Below are 25,367 nucleotides of genomic sequence, written 5' to 3'. Positions count from 1 at the left end.
GCGCCTCCCATGTGTTGACTTTGTTAGCATCGTTTTCCGTATGCATCTGATTTACTTGCTTACTTACTGAGACTTGTTTTAAACAAATAATGAGATGTGCTTTATTATCTTTGAAATACAGGATAAATACATGCAATTCTATGGAATCTGTCTTTCTTTCTAATTTCCTAATGAACCTTACTGTTCTTAAATTACTATGTTCTTGTGCTGCTTTAAAATCTGCCTTGGGAACAAGAAGGTAAATAAGTTTAGACTAACCCTGTTATAGCTGGCCAAACTGAGGTTGAGGCTATTTTTCTCATTCTCCCAGGTTCCTGACTCTCTGGAGTGTCAGCCCCTCTGTTTCAATGGTCCCATTAAATACAGTTCTCCAGGTCATTCCCAAGGACAGTGGCTTTACTATCATTTACTATTTTGCAATGCAGCTTCCTCCTATGTAGTCATACAGCATGGAAGCAGACCCTTCAGTCCAACTTGTCTCTGCCAACCAGATTTCCCAAACTGAACTAGTCCCATTTAACTGTTCCTGGCCTGTATCCCTCTAAACATTTCTATTCATGTACCTGTCCAAATGTCCTTTCAATGTTTTCACTGTATCTGCATCTACCACTTCCTCTCGTCAGTTCATTCCACATATGAGCCAACCTCTGCATGGAAACGTTGCCCCTCAGGTCCCTTTTAAAATCTTTCCCCTTGAGCTTTAAACTCCTGTACCCAAAAAAAAGACCAAGGCTATTTCAGCCTATCCTGATTTTATAAACCTCTATAAAGTCACCCTTCAATCTCCTACGCTCCGGTGATAGGCATCCCAGCCTCTCCTTATAACTGATTCCTGACAAACCGCTTTTCCTGCTCCTCGGATGCTGCTTGACCTGCTGCACTTTTCTAGCACCACTCCAATCTTGACTCTAATCGCCAGGATCTATAATCCTCACTTTCTCATAACACTCCCATTGTTAACATTAAGCATCTCTGTTCAATATACAAGACAGCTCTAGGCTGGTCTGTTTGCTTTTGACTTGTGGTAACCTTTGCCTCCTTGCATCATATCAGGCCTTGCTTGCAGAATTTGTGCCTTAATTTATGTCGGGCCTAGTTGCTTAGGCCATTGGCCACAGCAGGTCCCCATTTAAAATATATCAAATCAGAGCCAGCTGCAAAAAACGTCAGTCAGAAATTCTGAGAGATCATGTTTAACATGTATTTATTGTCATTATTCATATTACATCCATGTATATCACTTGCATATACTTCCAGTGGGAATACAAGATTCATTTTGAAAAACACAAGGTGAAGCATGTAACATCCAGTCAAGCAAAATGGTGATCAGGATCTTAAAGCTTGTGACGAATACTGTGATTAAAATATCTATTATATTATTCTAGATCAATCTAATAATGTTAACACATGAACATTATCCATCCACACATTGTCTATTTTAAATATGTTGCTAAAATCAGTGCAATCACCTGGCACCTGCAATAAAATAGCAGATATTGGAATATGAAATTAATCAACTGTAATTTCTAGGTTACAAACAGCATAAATGGTACAAGAAAACAAGTACATTATTTTGTTAACAGTTTACCAAAGTGCACGATTAACCATTCATTTTCTGTCCATGTGATGATTATGTTGCCGACTGAACATCGTAAACATGATTCTCTACTAAAAAAAAAGTGGAAAATACGCAAAATAAAGCATGATACCATTTGTTGGGGGTGGGATATGTAGCCACAGCCCCAGTGAACATCTACAAACATTGCACTCTATGCCTAATTTTACAACGAATACATCACTGGTTAAAATCTTTCCTTTTGCTTGTATAGAAAGAATATCTTCACCTTCACTTTGACAGTCCTCCCACAGAATTAAGGCAAAATTACATTTTAACAGTAGTACCCATTCAAGTGGCTTCACTTTCAAAAGACAAGAGACTTTAACGTGAATCAAGAGTCAGGGACCAAATTGCCTCAAGACTAAAGTGGTTGCTTTGAGAGTCAGGTCAGGACTTACAAATTTAGATTTTAAAAAAAAAGGAACATCACTTTACACTGATACTACAGGTGTAACGTAAACAATTTTACTTAACCTTTCTAGAGAGAGAATACATTTAGCTCCCTTTAGACTTAAACTGGTCAGTTAAATATTTGCTGAAGACAACACTGGAATATGTTGAACATCTTCCATTCTTTGGCTTCCACACATATCTCAGAATATCATCAGGAAGTGTTTACACCAGAGACCTCTGCAAGTAAACAAAAGGTCTAATTTACAGAGCAGTTGTCATCATCACATTCCTGCATGGCAGTGAAATCTGGGACTGTGTACTAGTGACACACAACAGCTGTCTAACAGCAATGTTGCCACCACATATGTGGCACCAATTTGCCAACAGCACCAGGGACCAGGTTTGATTCCAGCCTCGACTGTCTGTGTAGAGTTTGCATGTTCTCCTCATGCTTGCATGAGTTGTCACTAGGTGTGCCAATTTTCTCCTATGGTCCAAAGATGTGCAGGTTAGATGGACTGGCCATACTATATTGCCCCATAGTATTCATGGTTGTGTAGGCTTAAGTGGATTAGCCATGGGAAATACAGAGATAGAGTCAGGCGCTGGGTGTGTTGTTCAGAGTCAGTGCAAATTCAATGGGCTGAATTGCCTATATCTGCACTGTATAGATTCTTTCATTCTATTACACGCTCTGTTCAATGGAGGACTGTACAAACACTAGTGTCTTTCTTGAAAACAGCTCTAAAAGCATTCAGCAAAACTCATACATAACTAAATATAATTGTCAGGGCACTCTTCTCAGGCCCTTGCCAGTGTTCCCGGGGAGGACAAGGAGAATGCTACAAAGACATTTTAAAGTTCAAGTACAGCAGCACTGGCATGTGTGACTGCGTGGAACTCATTTATAAATAGTTTAAAATGGCAGCAATTTGCCCATCAAGTCGCATCACGCTGAGTCCAAATGCCTTAAACAACAAGGCAGAGTGGCAGTACAAAAAGAAAAATGGAAACAAATCCTGTACTTTGGGTCCCACTACTTTGTGAGATTTCCTTCCCTTCGTGACAAAAAAATTCACAAGTCGAGAATCAGCCTGCACAATCACATGAAGACTCACAGTATAAACATATCTCCCTGATTAGATGCCACGTTCAAGTCAAGGGTCTGCCAACAAGAATTGATATTACTCATATTCCCTGTTTTTGACTTTTTTTTCAGTGCATCTGCAGTTGTGCAATTATTGATCCGATGTAGATATAATACTTCAGGTTGTGCTTTACCAGTGGTTAACAGATTGTGACAACCCTTTCTTTGGATTTATACTCATTCTATCAATTAATTTAAAGATTTTTAAATATTCTAAGTGCTTCGGTAATTTTTGCTACTGACTAGGACCCTTCTTTCAATATTAGAGACCGCCACATCCAAAACTGCTATCCGTATCCTATTCTTCACAAAACCCTACTCCCAGTAATCTCTGTTCGTCATCATCTATGCTGGTTCAGAGTTTCCAAATATAAAGTTTTCCTCCTTGCATTTAAATATTCTTACAGCTTTGTACATCCCCTGTAACTTGCCCCCACCTCCAATCCAAAGAACTCTGTATTCTTCGGATTGCAATTTATTAATATCACATATTTCCTTCAGCCCATTCATAACTGTACCTTCAGTCTTCTAGGCTTTCCACCCTGGAATTCCTTTATTAAATCGCTTCGCTTATTTGAAGACCCTTTTTAAACCTCTCTCCTTGACTAAAGACTTTATTCTTCCTTGTAGCAGCTCATCCTCTGATTTGGCATTAATTCAAATTGGATTATTTACCTTTAAAGTGCCTTTGTATTTGTAACTGTATCAAAAGTACTTTAAATATGCAATGTTTTCCTTTATATTTCTTATCAGTAACCAGTTATTTTCTCACTATCCAATGTTGTCACATTTTTAAATACCAGTAGTGATTTAGCTATTCAATACTTGCAGTATTTCCATCATAGTCAAAAATACCAGCAGAGTCACCAGCACAAAATTCTTTTGGTTTTACGTGATCTATAGAATTAAAACTATTAATAAATACCCTCAATTTCTCAATAATAAAACTAATACACTGTCTTACCTGAATTTCAATACCTTTGGCTTTCATTCCATCAGGTGTGATGAATCTCATCACAGGCTTACTAAACTTATATCATACCCATTTTCTCATCCTTATCAAATAATTGTTACATCCTCAGAAAATATCAACGAAATTTGTTGAACAATATTTTCCATTGAGGCGTTAACTTGGATGTTCTTAGATTGGTTCTTTAATATTTGCTTCCAATGTTTACCCACCATAGTTACCATATTAAATCATTTATAATTCCTTGTATAATGCATCAGACTTTTTTAAAAATCTGACTATTTCTCTCACAATCCCATGTTTCTGAATTAGTAAATCTAATTCTCCTTAAACTTTGTTAATACAGTCCATTTTGTCTCGTGCCTACGGATTTTCCAGAAGTTCTTTTGCTTGTTCCTATTTTCTTCATGAGTTTAGATGCATCCTTTGCTTGGGTGGGATTCTCAAGTAGGCAATCAATGTACTCTATGGAAAGTAATGTATACATCCACCATGTTGTCAACTTTTCTAAAGTCAGGAAACGAAAAAGAGTACCAAGTGAAGGAGGCACTGAGCAGGCAGAAGAAACAAAGAAAAACCTCAAGGTTATTTTTCTGCATCTTCTATCAGGTGATTGCACATTATTAACAGGAGCGATGGCAGCGCTGACCATCTATTCACCTTTTTCACTCTCAAAATGTCCAGCAGAAAAACCAATAACTGAAACATGAAAACTTCCGGGGTGATTAAAAATGGAGGGCCAGAGGAAAGACATAGGGGAAGCAACTAAGTTCAAAAAGGAAGAGGCGACAACATTTTCTACCTAACCAATGACAGAAAAACAGCTTCCTTTTAGAATTGGAGAAGGAGGTGGGACACAAAAACTCTTAGCTTTCTTCCTGTACAAACGTTTATCACTTCAAAGGGATGCTGCAGTTGTTGCCTTCAATATCGAAGAAACACTTGTTTTTCTTAATGTACCATTCTTGCTGAATAGGTACTTCAGAATGAGACAAAGCTCTTGGTCTTAACCACCGTTCCAAGCACTGTGCCACTAGTGGGTGGTTCTTGACTTCAAACTTGTTTGCAAATAAAAAGTCCTTTTGAACAAGCCATTCCAGGTCCCCCAAACCATAGACACAGATGTTGCGAACATAGTGACCTAGAGGAAACAAAAGAGATAGAAAAGGCACTTTAATTTATGTAAAGTGATAGTGGTAGGTTTCATGACTATGACATTGCAATATTACTGCCACAATTGAAAACTGAACTGCACTTATCATCAACCTAAAAAAGGTAAAAAGGACATTCACCAATATTGACCAAAAGAAATAAAACCGATGTACTGGAATTTAATAAAAAAAAACCACCAGGTCAGTTTTCTCAGTAAAGCAGAGTAATAATGCAAGGAAATTACTTCCTGAAAAGACCGTTCTCATAGGTTACATTAATTGCTAAAGGTGGCTGACCTTAAACAAGGGTGGGTCTATCTTTCTCTGAGGAGTGGAAAAGTCACAACAAATTTGCTAAAACTGACCCTAATGTATTAATAATGTATTATTATAATGAGCAACCTCAACAAGAGTCAGTTGCAAGTTTTTTTTGAGGGAGTATGCAATGTATCCCCTAAAATTCAGCCCTCTGGGTCAAAAGCTGCAAGAGAACACATGAGCCGGTGGAAAATACGCTCATGTTGGATATTCCTCATGCAACAGAGTTTAATTTATTGTATTTAATTGTACTATGTTACCACTGGAAAAATCAGACTGAAATCTGGCTTAAACAATCTTTTTGTTTTAACTTAAGGTGATGGTCTCTCACTGAAATACAAACGTGCCAACTCGCAGAATTAGTTTGAACAATAAAACCAAAATGATTATTAGAATGAAGATAAAATAGAACAAACCAAGCTATTTACATATAACACAGCTTGAAAGATTTCAAAAATACATCAAGAGAAATCACTGGAGAAACTCAGCAGGTCTGGCAGAATCTGTGGAGACAGAAACAGTTAACAATTTGAGTCCTATGACACTTCCTTGAAATTCCTTTGATTTTATTTTAATGCCTTTCAATATTCACTCTCTCCCATTGTAAAACTTACAATCCAAAATAAAAAATCTCATCATGACTCCTGGAGTGCTTTATAGTCTATAGAATCCCTACAATGTGGAAGCAGGCCATTCAGTTCATTGAATCCACACCAATGCTCCAAAGAGCATCCCATCCAAATCCACCCTGTAACCCTATCAACCTACATTTCCCACAGCTAATCCACCTAGCTTGCACACCCTTGGACAGTATGAACAATTTAGCATGGTCAATCTACCTTACTTGCACATTTTTGGACTGTGGGAGGAAACTGGAGCAGCTGGAGGAAACTCACGCAGACACGGGGAGAATGTGCAAACTCCACAAAGAGTCACCCAAGGGTGGAATTGAACAAGTGCTAACCGCTAAACCGCCCAGTTGATGCACATACTGGTTTAAAAATGATGGCTCTATAATGAATGACAAGTTACTGATTAAACCCCTCATGCAAAAAAGACCTAGAGCCACTTATCTCTAATTCAAAAGCCAAATACGAATACATCATAATTATACACTTTACATCGCAATTGTGATGTATGGACCGAGTATGGGCCCTTATAATAAGAAATAATTTTTATATTGAAATTGGGTTGTGTGTTAGAAAATCTATGCTTGTAATGTATGTTTGTATAAATGAAAACTTAAAGTGTCAAAGGATCAACTCTGGTATTATCCTTTGGTACTGGGCTTTCTAGATACTGACAAGACAGCAATAGATAGTTGATTCAAGGTTGGAAACAAATATTCAGGCAGGAATACTAAAATTCTTGTGGCCATCGATGAAAACAGCAAGACTGAGGTAGAATTACTGTCCAATGTTCTCAAAATCTGAATCACATGACCAGAAGAATGGGGAGGGTGCACGAATAGGGGGTTACACTGCTATCAAATAGATAACAAGCTATGGTCGCAGTATTGCTGCTTATCATTAAAAATATAAGCAGAAGTACTTTGACAGATGGACATTCATCATCTGGATCAAGAAGCCTAGACATTTTATTAGTTTTTGGATAATGTTTATAAGAAAGATGGTCAGTTAAATAAGACACGGTCAGAATTTGATGGATGTTAGGAAACAGATGGCCGTTCCACAGAGTATAATCACAGACTTTAACAGATCGTGCTGGCAAAATTCAGTTTAACGATCCTGGGATAAATACTAGCATTTAAACTAGGCAAAAGTGAGGACTGCAGATGCTGGAAACCAGAGTTTAGATTAGAGTGGTGCTGGAAAAGCACAGCAGGTCAGGAATGATGAAGGGCTTTTGCCCGAAACGTTGATTTTCCTGCTCCTCAGATGCTGCCTGACCTGCTATGCTTTTCCAGCACCACTCTAATCTAGACACTAGCATTTAAATGACTAGTTTATGCTAAAGTACCTAACATGGACAGGCAATTCACTTTAAATTGTTTGTGAATGTTGGAGGAGGAATCTCCATTGGGTTACATGGACTACCTTAAATATAAATTCCAGGGGCAAACTGGTAAAATATTATTTTATTTCACTCATAGCTAGTATCAATATATGTCCAAAGAATATAAAAATAATGCTTGTTGGTAGGGTACAACACAGATCAGTAAAAAAGAATTGTAAATTCATACAATTTAGTTGGAGTAAACAATTGTATGGGTACTGACATAATCCCTTGCAAGATATAATATTTAGTCAACAGCATAGCTATCAAAAAGGCAAAGTGAAACTAGAAGAATGACCACTATTCAGAAAATATTGGATCTGCAATGTACCCAGTCAAGAGATGGCATCACTGAACAAATCCTGCTGCTTCGGACCAACGTATTAATAGTATTGAATGATAAGAATCAGATTTTATTTTTTAAAAGTCTGAATTTACATTGATAATATGCTTACCCTACTTGTTAAACATTAAAAAGTCCAGCTAAAAGATGTAGGTGTAGTTGGTAAAGATTATAGGAGGCTGATAAAACAAACTAGTCAGAATTGAAAATCTTTAAAATGCATTAAAAGGACAGTATCATTTCCCGGTGTAGTTATTTTAATCAAACTGTTTAGACAAGTAACAATGGACTTCCAGGGCAGGTCTGACTCGAACCCGGAATGTCTTGGATCATTATAAAGCTGTAAATGTAGGGCAAAAATGGGAGACTAATCAGCCATTTTCCTGAAGTCAGTGATGTGAACAGAAAACATATCTTCTCTGTCTTTCAGTGAGAATGAAAACTCAAAAACAACTAAAAAACTTAGAAAAAGGAATTTGAATAAGAACAGACCTAGGACAATGGACCAATTTTCAAAATGAAAAACAACCATCACTTTATAGTCAAAATCCTGGCCCAGCCAGTAACATTATGAATGAATTAAATGTTTTACATGCAAAGTCACAGCATTTCATTCAGACTGAAGTCTCAGTGGAAATGGGGAGAGCACAGAGTCACTACTGTAATGGCTTTCTGAAACTTGGTTCAATTCAGGATATTCAGCATGATATAAAAAGAATCACAGGAAATGAAAAAGGCTTCTGTAAGATAATAGGTTGTAACTGCAGGACAGTACTTGACAGTTTAATTAACAGAAGACCATTCCTCATGAAGGGCTTATGCCCAAAATGTCAATTTTCCTGCTCGTCGGTTACTGCCTGACTTGCTGTGCCTTTCCAGCATCACAGTCTCGACACGTAACAGCCTAGATGGTATTTTTTTTTGAAAGGAGGGACTTTTAGAAAATTGGGCAGCTGAGGGCCCTCCAGGACTTTCGAATAGGCACAGATTAATCATGGAATGTATTCTCCTTGACTTCCTTACAAATATGGTGCACCAAAAATCTGCATTATTCTATAAAATACGACAGCCCTTCCAGAACTATGTAGATACAGATATTTCAGCCATATTGTCAAGGGCTTTTAGCTAGTTGTGGTAGTGATTCTGACTGGTCCGGGGGCCCACGGCGGCGGGGGGACGAATCCACTATGAATATGGGTTTTCTTATGACTTGATGTTAATTCATTCTGTGCATGTACTTCATTATTTAATTACTATGTTTTTTTTAGTAATTCTATTATATGCTTTGGTTATTTGTAGGCTAGATTAGTTCTTAGTTGAGTTTTTTGTGCTTGTTATGTTTCGGTTATTATTTATTTAATATTTAATGGTATATTAGAGTTTGTATTTGCTTGTTATTTTGTAAATTTGTAAAAAAAGTGTTTAATAAATTTCCTTTTTTTCAATAACAATATCTATGTAAAGGGGGGACTTTGAATCCAGAACCATTCACCAACTGAACCACTTCCGACACCAACAGAAGCAATGTGTCATTTCTGCAATATGGTATTGGTCTATTTGGTGGATCTATTACAAACTGTGATTCTTCCCAACTGCAAAAATATATTCTTTTAAAGATTATTGTATAGGAGAAGCTGTGGGGCAGAAATGTGAGAAGATAAACAAAACATTGAAATGATTAAAGTACATAAGGAAGTAAAGGCAGCAACTTAGTGACTTATTATAAATTTAGCAAAACCCCCAATGTCATCACGAGTTTAAAGCATGACTTAGTCAGCTGTAACGCAAACAGAAAACAACCAGAAATTTCCAGAGCTGCCTACCTGTAACCAGAGTCTAAAACAGATGGATCAAGCAACTGGTTTTAGTGAGAAACGTAGTTTACATCCATTTGATAGACAGTTGTGAAAGAAACAGTTTTTTTCTTATTCACTCATGGGATTATAGGCATTACTTTTACGGCCAGCATTTATTGCCCGTTCTTAGTTGCCCTCAAGAATGTGATGGCGAGCTCATTTCTTGAACTCCTGCAATCCACATGCTATAGGTTGACCCACAAAGTCTTCAGAGAGGAAATTCCAGGATTTTGAACTAGTGACAGTGAAGGAATGGCAGTGTTTTTCCAAGTCAGGATGGTGAGTGGCTTGGAGGGGAACTTGCAAATTATGGTGTTCCTAGGTATCTGCTGTCTTTGTCCTTCTAGATGGAAGTGGTCACGGGTTTGGAAGGTACTGTTGGAACCTTTGGAGAATCTCTTCAGTGCATCTTATAGATATTATACACTGCTGCGTACTAAGTGCTGGTGGTGGAGGGAGTGTATATTTGTCGATTTGGTGCCAATCAAGTGGGCTGCTTTGTTTTGGATGGTGTCAAGCTTTGAGTGTTGTTGGAGCTGCACCCATCTAGGCAAGTAGGGAGTATTCCAATCACACTCCTGACTTGTGTGTTATGAAGGTGTAGGTGTGTACTGTACCTTTAAGAGACAGGAAGCTAGCAAGGACAGACTGAAAGCACGGAGTGCACTGAACAATTTAAAAATGTAACATTTGGTTGAAACAAATAGCTGGAGTTGCATTGCCATGGAACAAAACACATTCAAATTCGGCCAGTCAGTTTAAATTATGTCCCAGATACCAAACTCCAATCAAATTTGAATCTTATTATTTGGGATGACATCAAATCAATGAAATGATCCGATGTTTTGGGGTATAAGACTGGACATTTTGAACAGTTAGTGGGGAGAGTTAGTGCAAAGAGCACCAACAAAAACAGACTGCTAGCTGATAGGTCTCTGAAAGGTACCTGTCCATAAGAAAAGTTGTGCAGAAGACCGAAGAAAGCCAACCCAGGAAATTACAGAGGAAAATCTACAAAGAAGAATCAACAAGCTGCTTTTGAAATGTGATTATTTTATTTGTAAATCTTAATTAGGTTTTTTTCAACAAAAAAAAATTAGACCAGTATTGTAGATTGGGAGGTAAAAGATAGGTTGAAGAGAAAGGAGCTGTAAATACTTGTTTAATATTCCCTTTTGGATTTAAAGAATAAAATTGTTAATTTTTACTTTGAGCCGTGAGATCTGGGATGGTTCTTTACCTCTTGAAATTTAACAGATTATGGCACAAGCTAAGCTCCTGTGTGTTGGGTTTTAATGAGCAGAGGGGTTTACATCCTGTCATAACAGTTTCGGGGCTTGTCGTAGAGATTTGAACAGCGTGGCTGCTCTCGCCCATGATCTGGACAGGTTTAGACAGATCCAGTCTAAGATTTGGACAGATTTGAATAAATTTGTGGTATGAAAAGAGTCCAGTAGATTTAAACACTTGCCGGTTAGTGACCTAGATCTTTAAATAAAACATAGGTGAGACATTTTGGTTAATTATGGCTGATGTAGTTGATTAAATTAAAAGTGAAAGAAGTGGCTCCTAAAATTGCTAAAGAGGTTCTGGGGTTTGAAGATGATTTCCAAATTTGTCAAGTTTAGAACATATTCTTACAATTAGCAGAGAGGTTAGAAATGGGCTTAACCAAGGACAAAAGTAAAGGTGAAATTGTAAGCGAATGAGTCAAACACTTATGTGTATCAGAGAAACAGACAAGTGCAGTAGAGTTAGAAAAACTTAAATTACAATTGAGGAAAATGGAGTTAGAAGATAAACAAGGGAGAGATAGGAAAGAGAAAGGGAGAAAGAAGAGCAGGGGGAGGGAAGAAAAGGGGGAGGGCAGAAAGGGGGAGAGAATTTGAACTTGAGAAGTTGCGACTTAGTCAGCAAAGTCAACTTCATAGGATGGAGTTAGAAGAGAAAGTAATGATATATACAAATACGTCAAAACTCTGCCACATTTTGACGAGAAAGATGTCAAAGCCTTCTTTATTTAATTTTTTTTAAATTGGCTAGGCAGAAGGGGTGGTCTGAGGATTTATGGGTAATGCTAGATCAAACAAAACTGGTAGGCAGACCAAGTGAGGTATTTACCATGCTATTTTGAGTGTTTGTGAATTAGTACCAGAGATGTACAGACAGGGGTTCAGAAACACAAAGGAGGAACCAGGTCAGACTTATGTTGAGTTTGGAAGATTAAACATAGTAATTTTGATAGATGGGTGCAGGCCTTAATGATAAGACCTAGGAGGCTCGAAGAGAGATTATTCTACTGGAGGAGTTTAGAAACTTACTTCCAGAAATGGTAATCATTCACATGGAGGAACAGAAAGTTCAGGAAGTGAGAAGGGCAGCAAAATTAGCAGACGAATACATGTTAGAGCATAAGACAAGCTTCCGGCCAGATTTTGTCCTATGAGGGATAGAAGTTGGGAGAAGGGGAGATCCATCACTACAAAACAGAGTAGAAAACACTGATAAGTGTTTACCACAGGTTAAAAAAGCCTAAGAGAGTGGAAAAGAGGTGAAAGGCCTCAGGTGTTTCCACTGAGGTAGAGTGGGACACAAAGTCACAATGGTAAAAACAATAACTGCAGATGCTGGAAACCAAATACTGGATTAGTGGTGCTGGAAGAGCACAGCAGTTCAGGCAGCATCCAACGAGCAGCGAAATTGACGTTTCGGGCAAAAGCCCTTCATCAGGAAACTTAATGAAGGGCTTTTGCCCGAAACGTTGATTTCGCTGCTCGTTGGATGCTGCCTGAACTGCTGTGCTCTTCCAGCACCACTAATCCAGCACAAAGTCACAGTGCTGGTCGTTAAAGAAAGGCACTGTGGGAAAAGATGCGGTAAAAGCAACTAAGCCAGCAGCATTGATGAAAGTAGTAAAGGAAACCCTAAGAAAAGCAAAGGAGCTGCAGGAGCGCACACAGCCTAGGCAGGGGCTGGGTATGGAGTTAGTGCCTGATCTCTGTAAAGAATTTGCCTTTGTGGATAAAGTTAACTCAGAAAGGACGGGGGGAGAAGGGCAAGAAGTTATAATTTTGAGAGATACAGGATCTAACCAGTCTCTAATAATACAAAATGAGCGAATTTTCACTCTTCCTAATCCGTTACCAGAGTGTGGTAATTTGTGGGCTAGATGGATAGAAATTTACCATTCCCCTGTGTAAGATCAGGCTGAAGTGCCAACTCAAGACTGAAGTAGTAACAGTGGGAGTGATTGACTGAGTATCAGTTCCAGGAAGCAAATTTCTTCCTCCAGAGGGCCATTAATCTTTGTAGTTCCCTACAAAGATTTACAATACAAAGGCTACAGTTTCAGGTGTAAATAATACCTGTACTGAATTCCTGTCCCAGTATACCTCAAGACGAGCGCCACCTTGTGACAGAGTTGGGAAATACCTAAGTGTGTGACATAAAATATCAAGCTTTGGAATGTTAGGAGTATTTTCTGTGAAAAAAAACATTTCTTTCTTTTTAGAATGTGGATTCAAAACTCAGAAAAAGGTACCACTTTAAACCAAGGACATTGTGGAATAAGACATTGCAGTTTTTAAAATGAATTACTGGAACTCAAAGTGAACTGAATCTACAACATTGCATTATTCAAAGAGTGGTGGAAGATGCTGAATACATTAGCACTGCGTAAACACTGTTCAGGGCTATTTTGCCCCAAGCCAGTCAGACTTAGAGGTGTACAGCACAGATACAGACCCTTCAATACACCTCGTCTGTGCCGACTAGATATCCGAACCCATCTAGTCCTATTTGCTAGAACTTGGCCCATATCCCTTTGAACTCTTCCTATTCAGATACCCTTTCAGACGTTTTTTAAAGGCTGTATTGTACCAGCCTCCACCACTTCCTCTGGCAGCTCATTCCATACATGCACTACCCTCTGCTTGAAACAGTTGCCTCTTAGGTCCCTTTTATATCTTTCCCGTCTCACCCTAAACCTACTTCCTCTAGTTCAGGATTCCCCCACCCAAGGGAAAAAACCTTGTATATTTATCCTTTCCATGCCCCTCATGACTTTATAAACCACTACAAGGTCACCCCTCAGCCTCTGATGCTCCAGGGAAAACAGCCTCAGGCTATTCAGCCCCTTCCTGTTCCCCCCCTCAGTCAAAGCAAAATGCACAGAGACAGAGTAGATTTACTTCCTTCATCTTTATTGTGGACCCTGGAGGGAGAGGGAATGATCATCCATGTGCACAGAGATGTGAGTTTAGTCTTTTCTGCAACAGCAGTTTCTTAATGAATTATATAGTCATGTTACAGGGAGGAGCATCCAAATAAGGCAACCTACATATTGATTGGGTGACCATTACAATCAGTGAGTGAGAATAGCAAAAATTAAGCCATCTGCTGTTACACAATGAATGTTCTTAACCTTAACTGGCTTCACAAAATGAATACTTTTCACCTTGTTAAACTGACCTCACATATTGAATGCTTCCAATATTGTTAAATAATGACCTCACATAATGAATGCTTTTGCACCTTGTTAACCCATTACCCTTGCCTCCAGCACCCCATTGTTAACTCCAATTTCTTATCTGATCTGAGTCATGCTCAGCTGAACTTAGTTTCACAAAACTCAGAACATAACTCTTTCCCTACCTGCTTATAACCTATACACATTCTCATGGCAACATCCTTGTAAATCTTTTCCGAACCCTTTCACGTTTTACAACATCCTTCCCATAGGAAGGAAACCATAATTGCAGGCAATATTTCAAAAGTGGCCTAACCAGTGTCCTGTCCAGCTCTAACGGGACTTCCCAACGCCTATACTCAATGCTCTGACCAATAAAGGAAAGCATACCAAATGCCTTCTTCACTATCCTATCTACCTGTGACTCTACTATCAAGGAATTCTGAACCTGCACTCCAAGGTCTCTTTGTTCAGCAATACTCCCCATGACCTTACCATTAAGTGTGTAAGTCCTGCTCTGATTTGCTTTTTCAAAATGCAGCACCTCGCATTTACCTAAATTAAACTCCACCTGCCACTTCTAAGGCCTTTGGCCCATCTGATCAAGATCCTGTTTTACTCGGAGGCAACCATCTTAACTGTCCACTACATCTCCAATTTTGGTGTTATCTGCAAACTTAGTAACTATACCTCCTATGTTCACATCCAAATCATTTATATAAATGATGAAAAGCAGTGGACCCAGCACTGTTCCTTGTGGCACTCCACTGGTCACAGGCCTCCAGTCTGAAAAACAACCCTACACCACCACCCTGTCTTCTACCTTCGAGCCAGTTCTCTCTGTATTCCATGTGACCTCACCTTGCTAATCAGTCTACCATGAGGAACCTGAACACCTTACTGAAATCCATGCAGATCACATCCCCTACTCTGCCCTCATCAATCCTCTTCAAAAAAACTCAAAACATTCCACCATTCTTCTATAAAATGACATTTGTTTGTCTGAGTTGTCTTTTCCAGATTTTCCCTTTTGAGTTAAATGTCTCTCGCACTCTCTGTGTCTCAGTGTCTCTCTCTCTCTCCCTCCCTCTCATTTCTGTCCCAGGACAGTTAACCTGGCGTTTGCAGTATTGTTCTTATTGCTGTCGCAGGAATCCAATTAGCACTTCCTGTTTGATGTTTCTCCAACTTTGAAAGATCTCAGCATGATGGCTCAGTGGTTAGCACTGCAGTCTCTCAGCACCAGGGATCCAGGTTTAATTCCAACCTTGGGTGACTGTCTGTGTGGAGTTTGCACATTCTCCCACTGTCTGCATGGGTTTCCTCCAGGTGCTCCAGTTTCCTCCCACAGTCAAAGATATGCAGGTTAGGTGAATTAGCCATGGGAAAATATGCTGTTGTAGGGTAGTGGGCTGGATTTAGGTGGGATGCTCTTTGAAGGGTCGGTCCAGACTTGATGGGCCGCACGGCCTGCTTCCGCACAATAGGGATTTATGATTTTCTAGATAGCTATCAGTACAGATTGTAAAAGTGGATATCTCTATAAAATTGCTGGATAATCTGAAGAGTGGATTGTAACTATGGGTGAATATGTAACCTAAGATCAAACAAAGTTAATTATTTCCAATCCAAGTTTTTTTCCCAAGTTCATTTGTTCCAATTTTTACGTGAGCCATTCTAATAATCCACAGCGGTCTCTAACTCCATGAGGGAGCACGTCTTAAGCGCACTGAAGTTTTGGCATCATCAAAACAGTCTGTGTCTATGTTTTCAAATCTCTCCATGGCCTTGTTGCTCCTGCCTCTGACTTTCTCCAAAACCCGAATATTCCTTCCACTCCTTTCAACAAATACCGCCCACCCCCTGCAGCACTTTTATCATGTGGCTCAATGGTGAACTGAGTTTAGACCGGCAGAGGAGAAGACCAAGTTCGTAACTATCTTGGACTTCAAAGTAACTTCAATGGATTATACATTAATCCTTGCTGTGCATGGTAAACATATATACACCAGGTGATTGTATTCGAGTTACATTATGAAGGCCTAAACTATCATCTGTAAATTCATGGTCCTGTTGTAGTCTGGTCCAGCATATAATGATATAACCCCACCCACACTGTGCTATTTAGACTCAGTGACATGCAGCTCAGAGACATTGCTGCAAACTTACTCCAGGGTCCTGAAGCCCTTCTGGAGCAGTGACAGTGTGTATATGCAATAGTAGAGTACATAGGACCACTGAGTGGAAGGTAGTCTGCCTCTATTTATAATCCAATGAGACCACTGCATTCCTCCAAACCAGACTTCTTAACCTTCACAGATTTTCATTATCCTGCTGATAGTTGATGAGGCGACCATAACTGTTTTCTTGTGTGAATTATTTATTTTAACATTTCTTGGATTTTCTGTCTTTAAGTCCATATTGGGGAGGGGGAGGGGGGAGGAGAGACAGAGAGGAGAATGCTTTCTGTCTGCAGGTTCTGGATGTTTTCAACTCTTCTGTTCTCAGCACCTCCAGTTTTTTAAATACTCTGCTGCTCAGCCATTCAAAGGGCTATTGCCAGGCAGAATTTCCCTATCTCTGAAGAATTCCATGGCTGCCCACTCTTGATTTCTCCCTCTTGCTGATTCTGGAAGGCAGCTCAACAATATCCAACCCCTTATTTCCAAGTTGTGAAACAGTTCAAGTTCAATTTCAAATTATAGTCCCAAAAAAAAAAGTCAAATGGATACGTGGTCTCTTGCAACACTTGCAATCTCCAACATGGTCAGTGTGTCTGCTATTGATCAAAGTCCCAAGCCAGGCTGACTAGTGTGACTTTCCTTCCAATTAGCAATGAAATCCCTTCAGTTCTCTTTTTATGTTGATTCATATTGAGCCATATAGTCATACAGCACAGAAACAGACCCTTCGGTCCAACCAGCCCATACTGAACATAATCCCAAAGTAAACTAGTCCCAATTGCCTGCGCCTGGCCCATATCCTTCCAAACCTTTCCTATTCATATATTTATCCAAATGTCCTTTAACGTTGTAATTGTAACCACATCAATCACTTCCTCTGGAAGCTCATTCCACACATGAGCCACGCTGTGTTTAAAAAAAAAAATTTGCCCCTCATGTCTTTTTTGAATTTCTCTCCTCTCACCTTAAAAATGTGTCCCCTGGTTTTGAATCGCCCATCTTTGGGAAAAGACAACTACCATTAACTCTTTCCATACCCCTCATTATTTTATAAACTTCTATAAAGTTGCATCTCAAGCTCCTACGCTCCGGTGAAAAAAAGTCTCAACCTTGCCAGCTTTTCTTTTCAGTTAAAAATCACATCAGGTAGCTCCTGATGAAGGAGCTGTGCCCAAAAGCTTGTACTTTCAAATAAACCTGTTGGACTGTAATCTGGTGTTGTGTGATTTTTTAAAACTTTGTCACCTTCGTCCAACACCAGCACTTCCTCATCGTTTCTTTATAAAGGTAGTTCTACTATAACGCAATGGTTGTGTTCTTGTGCAACCCTGTGTTATAGAAAAATGGTGCTTTAGAAACAGTGCTTAAAGTGTTGGCAATGTAAAGTTTGTGCTTTAGAAATAGCACCCCCAATTTGTCAATTACGTTATAATGAATTTGTGTTAACGAAATGCGCTACAGCAGAATGACCTGTAACCCAAACCTTCCATACCCAACAACATCCTGGTAACTGAACCCTCTCCAGCTTGGTAATAACCTTCCTAAAACAGGGCGGCCAGAACTGGACACAGTATTGATGTTGGTATTAATTCTGTAAAAATAATGCCTGCTCCTTGACTTGTGAGTGCACATGTTGTATTTTGAGGTTCTGCCTGATTACGCTTCAAGCTGCCCAGGCCCTACATTCTGGAATTTCCTCCCGAAATCTCCACCTGCCTGAAGCTTTGGCCGAATATCTCCCAAAAAGGTATAATGGTCAAATTTTGGTTGATGCAATCACTCCTACACACTGTCCAGAGGTGCTCCACTAAGCCAAAGGCACGATATAAATGCAAGTTGTTAGCAATGTCACTTTCCTGTGACTTCACGAACCCTGTGGCAAATCCAAAACCAACTTGTCAGCATTGGGAGGCCAGATGTAAAAGGAAGCTGACTTTGCCCAGACACCCACCTTGGTTTGTTCCACACTTCTCAAAATCTCCACATGGCTTTGTGAGAAAGTGTGGCTGCTCTGATTTTGCTGTTGGGCTGAGGGACTTAGCCGTTAGAACACTTGGTCGTGTGGCTTAAGACTTTGTTAGCTTCAGAGACATTCCCTAAAAAGAAATTCACTGGTCTGATGTTATTCAAAGAAGCTCATTAGCAGTTTTCAGCGAAGGAACTTGGATTCGGAGGATTCCCTTGTTGTGCAAATCGAGTTTGTTGTTGTTGCACTTGGGAATTTTGGCGTCAGTCTGATCAAAGTCTGCAGCGTTTCCTTGGCCTTAATTTGCCCCGAAGATCAGAGCCTTGGCTTGGAAAGTTCGGAGGGTCTGAGCCTTTTATCTAACCCTCTGGAGCTTTCGATTATATCTGTTTTTTCAGAGCAGCTCTACATTGTTGTCTGTTTTGAAATTGTGGAAGCAGCAGCACTCGGAAGATGCAGGGAAGAAAAAGAGCTGACAGCATGAAGCTTTTCGACACCACCATCTGCAGCTTTCCCTCCGAACCCCTCCCCATACTGACCTGGAGATACATCACCATTCCTTCAGTACTTCTGGGTCAAACTCCCAGAATTCATAAAATCAATAGACCATTTGACCAACAAGTCCACACCAAACCTCCGAAGACCATCCCCCACAGACTCAGTCCCCCCCTACCCTATCCCTGTAACCCTGCATTGCCCATGGCTAACCCACCTAGCCTGCATATCCCTGGACACCATGGGCTAATTTTGCATGGCTAATCCACTTCATCTGCACATCTTTGGACTGTGGAGGAAATCCACGTAGACACAGGGAGAATTTGCAATCTCCATACAGACCGACACTTGAGATGGGAATTGAACCTGGGTCCCTGGTGCTATGAGCCACCTTGCTGCCTCCTATAAATTCCCTCGCTATAAAGGGCACTGAGTGTCCCTAGTCTGATGGTTCAAGAAGGCAGCTAACACCACCTTCTCAAGGCAGTATGGATGGGCAATAAATGTTGGCCCAGACAGCAATGTCCATGTCCTATGAATGCCAAACATAATTCCTTAATCTCAATGGGCAAGGTGCAGTTGGAAGGAGACAGTGTGCCCCAGGCACACACTGACCTCTATTCCCTTCATGGCAACACTCCGTCAGCTCATAAAATGGTTACAGCTGAGAAGGAGGCCATTCAACCTATCGAGTTGATGCTGGTTCTCAGGAGGAATGGCTCAGATAGTTGACTGAACGGCTGGTTTGCAATGCAGAGTGATGCCAACAGCATGGATTCGGTTCTCACACAAGCGGAGTTTATCAGCAAGGTCCCAGCTTCTCAACTTCTCCCCTTGCCTGAGGTGTGGTGACCCTCAGGTTAGCCATGATGTGGAGGTGGCTGGTGTTGGACTGGGGTGGACAAAGTCAGAGGTCACAAGTTTTCGATTTCAAATAAACCCGTTGGACTATGAACTAATGTTGACCCTCTGGTTAAACCACCACTAGCCATGTCTTTGTAATGAGAAAGCAGCCCTACAGTCTAGTAAGTCTACAGCAACCCTTACAGACCAGGAGGTAATGTGTGTGAATGCACTGGAGATCGCGCAGAAGAGGATTAGCAGAATGGTCCCAGGAATGAGAGACCTCAGCTGTGGGGTCATTTTCCTTGGAGAGAAGATTTGATCGAAGCTTTCAAAATGACCTGAGAATCAGAGAAGGCGCTGTTTTCAAGTGTTTGACAAAAGATGCAATTGTGAGGTGAAAAATAATCTTTTTTGCAGATTGAATGGTTAGGAGGTGTGGACTCAGGTAAGGGTTTTGAGGGGGTATTGGTTGATGAAAGGGGAGGTGGGTTAGCACTGAATTAAAATGCTCAGAGAGCATGATGGGCTGAACGGTCTCTGAACCATGACAATTCTGTCTGCTTAAGATATTCGGTGATCTCGGATTCCAAAGTGAAGGCTGTCATGGAACATCCTGCAAGATTTGTGGATCCCAGTGTGGAAATTGATTCCTTTAATTGTTGTCCAGTGATAATAGTGTGATAAATTGCTTTGCAACACTGTCTCCACATGTGTCAGCTCCAGTCATTTGAAATCCACATGTGTTCAATCCATAGGCACTATTGCTCTGCAGTTCCATCTTCATATCTCATCAAACACAAAGCATTCAGAGCCACTATGTACCCTGCTTTACAAATAACGTGATCAGGACTGCAGACAGCTTGTGCAAATGGTTCTCAGTTTGGGTCGAGGTGACATTCTGAGTATTAACCCAGAGTTTGCACTGAAGGCTGGTACTGAGTCAATTCCTACATAGGAGAGGGTTCTGAGGAAGGGTCACTGGACTCGAAACATTAACTCTGATTTCACTCCACAGATGCTGCCAGGTTTGCTGAGCTCATCCAGCAATTTCTTTTTATCCCCCTATATAAGTCCTTTCCCCAGAGTGGGAGAGTGAACTAGAGGACATAGATTTACAGTGATTTAAAAGGGACCTAAGTGGCAACTTTTCCAGGCAGAGGGTTGTGCATTTACAGAATGAGCTGCCAGAGGAAGTGGTGGAGGCTGGTATATTTACAACACTTAAAAGGCATGTTGATGGGTATATGAATAGGAAAGGTTTAGGGGCCAAGTGCTGGCAAATGGGACGAGATTAGGTTAGGATGTCTGGTCGGGCTGAACGAATTTAACCGAAGGGTCTGTTTCCGTGCCGTACAGATCTGTGTCTGTATTAATTTACAGGCCAGTGTGTTGGCTGATTCCTAACTACCAGCCAGAGTGAGCAGGATGGATTGATAAGTTCCTGACTGGGCCTGTCCTCCCTCAGGCTCCCCAGGAAACCCGTTCTGAAGGGAGGAGGTGGACATTTTAGCTTTCACGGTGGAATCCGATCCAAGTCTGCATTAATCCGCTTGTGATTGAATTGACTGAGGAGACAAACTCACCTCTCTGTGATAGGCCAGATGTTAGCTTGGAGCCTCTTAGTCCAATAAATTTTTGATTAGTTTCCCATTTCTATTAAAATTTTGTGCTTATAAACTTAGCACTGCAGTTAGTAACCGAAACCTCTCAGTACTCCATTAGTGTTCAAAATGAATGATTTACTATGAGTTCTTCCAGGTCTGAAAAGCACTCCCCCTTCTCCTCTTGCTTAACAGAATAAAGACAGATGTAGAGGAATTTCTTGAGTGTAGTGAATTGGTAAAATTTCTTACAGCAAATGGTTGTCAAGGCTGGCTCATTAATTAAAGAAAAGATTGAGATACAGACATTTCAATCGCTAAGTGAATCAAGGGTTATAGGGAAAAAGGTAAGAAAGTGAAGTTAAGGGTTATTAGATCAGCCATGAACCCATAGAATGGTGGAGTAGACCTACTTTGTCTTATGATCTTGAGCAGACATTTCTGGCCCTTTTGGAACATGTCTGGTCAGTTCATGTTCTCAATTCTATTCTCAGGTGAGACCATTATTTAGATGTGCTGCTTATATTGTGATTCCAGCTAACTGTACTACTGGACAAGTCAGATCTGAGAAGGAAATTTGGCTTGATAGATTATTTCTGTATTTTAGGGTTAACAAGGCAATCATTCATTGAAATATAGTCATTCAAGTTTGCAGATTTCTTTTAACAACAAAACAACAGTTTGTTACACAAGACAAAATAAACCAAGTTGACTAAATAAAGAACAGTTAGACAAAAATCTTAAAACATCCAGCAAAACAAAGTTTCAATGCTTTCTAACACTACTATTTTATATTGAAGCTGGTCCTTGATAACACCCCTTGATGCCTGATGGAGCTGATTTTCCCCAGTTCTTTCCTGAAAACTCTGAAACTGTCATACATAAATACTTAATAAATCAGAGAAATCAGATTCAGTCAGCTAGGTGTATATTGCAGATTTCTAACCAAAACACTTAATAGTCTGGAAGTTGCACTGACTATGACTTTTCTACTGAGTTGCTTTCCCTAAAGTCCCAACAAACTATATTTGCTTCTGAACAAGTGGACTTGGCAGATGAAATAGCATATCGGAAAGCTACAGAACAGTGGGATTTGGGAGATCTTTTCTTGAATCACAAAATGCTAGCATCCAAGGTTTTCTGGGTAATAGGCAAGACAAACAGAACGTTGGCCTTTATTTCAAAGTGGAAGGGAGTATAAAAGGTAAGGAGGTTTTGGTAAAACTATACAAGCACTAGTCAGCTGGAATAGTGAACAGTTTTGGGACCCTTATACTGACATTATGTCTCAAGTGTCACTGTTCGCTGGCTGGAAGGGGAGGCAGCAGCAATATCATTGGACTGGTAATCCAGAGAGCTAGATTAATGTTATGGGGACATGGGTGTCAAATCCTACCAAGGCAGCTGAAATTTAAATTCAATAAATGGGAACTGAAAGCTAGCCCAAATGGTGTCCACTAAACCATTGGTGATTGTTGTTGAAATCTATTTGACTCACTCATGCTTTTTAGGGAAGGAGATCTGACATCCTTATGCGGCATGGCCTAAATATGATGCCAGACCCATAATATTGTGGTTGGCACGTACTTGAAATGGCTGAAAAAAAACAATTAGTTCAAGCAACTAGGTATGGGCAACAAATGCTGGCTTTGCCAGCAACATTAACAGAAGACCTATTAGGCTGAGCTGCACTTGCAGGATGTTTACGATAACCTCTGACTCAGAGGCAGTAACAAGGAAAAGTTTTATTATTTAAGAATGCATGTGGAATTCATATACGTGCAAGAATGTTAGTGAAAAGGACTTTAAAAGCTTGCACCAATTGTAAATAAGTCAACTATTATTTTCTTGGAAATTAAGAAATACTGGCTCATGTGGCGTGGCAAATCTTGACCTTGAAACAATACCAATGACAGAAATTACAAAAGAAGTTATGCAGCCAGACACAAGGGGGTGCTACAAACAAGGGACAGCTGGAATAGAAGGGACACTGTAAAGCGAAAATGTAAAACAGAAAGGAGAGCTGGATGCAGACAGTAATCAGCTCACAGATACAAAAAAATAAAGTCAGATTGTGACAGAAAGAGGAACAGAGAACTCGTGAGGTAAATCCAGTAAAAGTCTCTTTTAAAAGATTGGTTTTCCTATTTGCATTAAAAGGAGAACAGAATTTTGGAAGGCTCTTGGGGAAGCAGTTTGAGCTAACAAGAACTGAAAAATAAAGTCTGGCATGAATGGTATTCGAGGTCTTAATTATGATCCCAGTATGTTGGTTGGTCAGTAGAGAACAAACTTGGGAAAGCTATGCCTTCAAGACTGATATGACCTGAGGGAAAAGGGGTTCATGGATGTACATCTGGTCAATGTTAACAGTAGCTGGAGACATTGGGCGGAAGACACCTGCTAGCGAATGTATATTGAGGGCTTAATCAATTGGGTTAAAGGGCAATACGATAACACACGATGCCATGTTCACAGTCAGATTGTATTGATTGTTTGTTGTATCAATTATCTTAAGTGAAATTTATCTTTTCATTTGAGTCAAGTATAATTTGCCTGTTAACTCATTATATTTGTGATATTCCTGACTAATGTTAAGGTAAGAGTTATAAAGCAAGTATAGGAATTGGATAGTAATGTCACAGCTGTACAGGGCATTGATAAAGCTGCTTTTTTTAAAAAAAAAACTACTTTCAGTTCTGGTCTCCATGCGAGAGGAAAGATGTTGAAAAGATTTGTAAGGATGTTGCTGGGACTGGAGAGTTTGAGCTATCGGGAGAGACTGAATAGGCTGGAGCTTTCTTTCCTCAGCAAAGGAGGACCAAGAGTCAGAGTTTACAGCGTATGTTTCCGTGCTTCGGTCCAACTTGTCCATGCTGACCAGATATCCCGAATTAATCTAGTCCCATTTTCCAGCATTTGGCTCATATCTCTTCAAATTCTTCCTATTCATATGCCCATCCAAATGCCTTTTAAATGTCGTAATTGTACCAGCCTCCACCACTTCCCCTGGCAGCTCATTTCAGACACACACCAACCTCTGTGTGAAAAAGTTGCCCCTTAGATCCCTTTTCAATCTTTCTCCTCTTACCTTACACCAAGCCATCTAGTTTTGGACTCCCCCACCCCAGGGCAAAGGCTTTGGCTATTCACCCTATACATGTCCCTCATGATACTATAAACCTCAACAAGGTCACCCCTCGACCTCTGATGCTCCATGGAAAACAGAATAGAGGGACGACTTTATAGAGGTTTATAAAATCATGAGGGGCTTGGATAAGCTGAATAGCTAAGTTTGTTTCCTAGTCCAAAATTAGATGGCATAGGTTTAAGGAGAGAGGGAAAAATTTTAAAAGGGACCCTAGGAGCAACTTTTTCCATGTAGACAGTGGAACACATATGGAGTGAGCTGCCAGAGGTGGCGTGGTGGAGGGTTGTATAATTACAACATTTAAAAGGCACCTGGATGGGTTTTTGAATAGGAACGGTTTAGAGGGATATGGGCCAAATGCTAGCAAATGGGTCTAGGTCAGACTGGGATGTCCGGTCGTCCCAATGGGAGATTACTCACTTTGGCAGCAAGAATACAAAGGTGGATTATCAGAATGATGATAAACTGGGGTATCCTTGTATACTAGTCACTGAAAGTATGTAAGCAAGTGCAGCAGGCAGTGAAGATGACAAATGCTATGCTGACCTTCAAAGAGATGACAAGAGCAGCTGCAATTGTACAGGGCCTTCGCGAGACCACATCTGGAGCACTGTGTGCAGTTTTATTCTCCTTATCTGAGGAAGGATATTGTGGCTATGAAGGGAGTACAACAAAGATTGTACTCCCTTCATAGTCAGACCAACATATAAAGAAAGACTAAATCAGTTAGGGTTATCATTACTGGAGTTTAGAAGAATGAAAGGTTTGGGGGGAGTTGCTGAAATTCATTGAAATCCATAAAATTTTAATAGGACCAAACAAAAAAGTGTCGGCTCTGCTGAGCT

General features: G+C 40.1%; 1 protein-coding gene across 1 annotated transcript in view; it reads right to left on the bottom strand.

Annotated features, from left to right (window-relative positions):
- Positions 1–1,187: 1,187 nt before the first annotated feature.
- LOC140465046 (beta-1,3-galactosyl-O-glycosyl-glycoprotein beta-1,6-N-acetylglucosaminyltransferase 7-like) overlaps positions 1,188–25,367 on the bottom strand; it is a 38,173-nt gene continuing 13,993 nt past the window's right edge. Inside the window, exon 3 of the mRNA XM_072560870.1 lies at positions 1,188–5,269. Coding sequence (XP_072416971.1) covers positions 5,022–5,269 — 248 coding nt within the window. The 3' untranslated portion in view covers positions 1,188–5,021. The remainder of the gene's footprint in view (positions 5,270–25,367) is intronic.

This window comes from Chiloscyllium punctatum, chromosome 41 (genome assembly GCF_047496795.1).
Source record: "Chiloscyllium punctatum isolate Juve2018m chromosome 41, sChiPun1.3, whole genome shotgun sequence".
NCBI lineage: Eukaryota > Metazoa > Chordata > Chondrichthyes > Orectolobiformes > Hemiscylliidae > Chiloscyllium > Chiloscyllium punctatum.
Note: the sequence above shows the minus strand (reverse complement) of the source record. Positions and strands in the feature narration are given on the sequence as shown.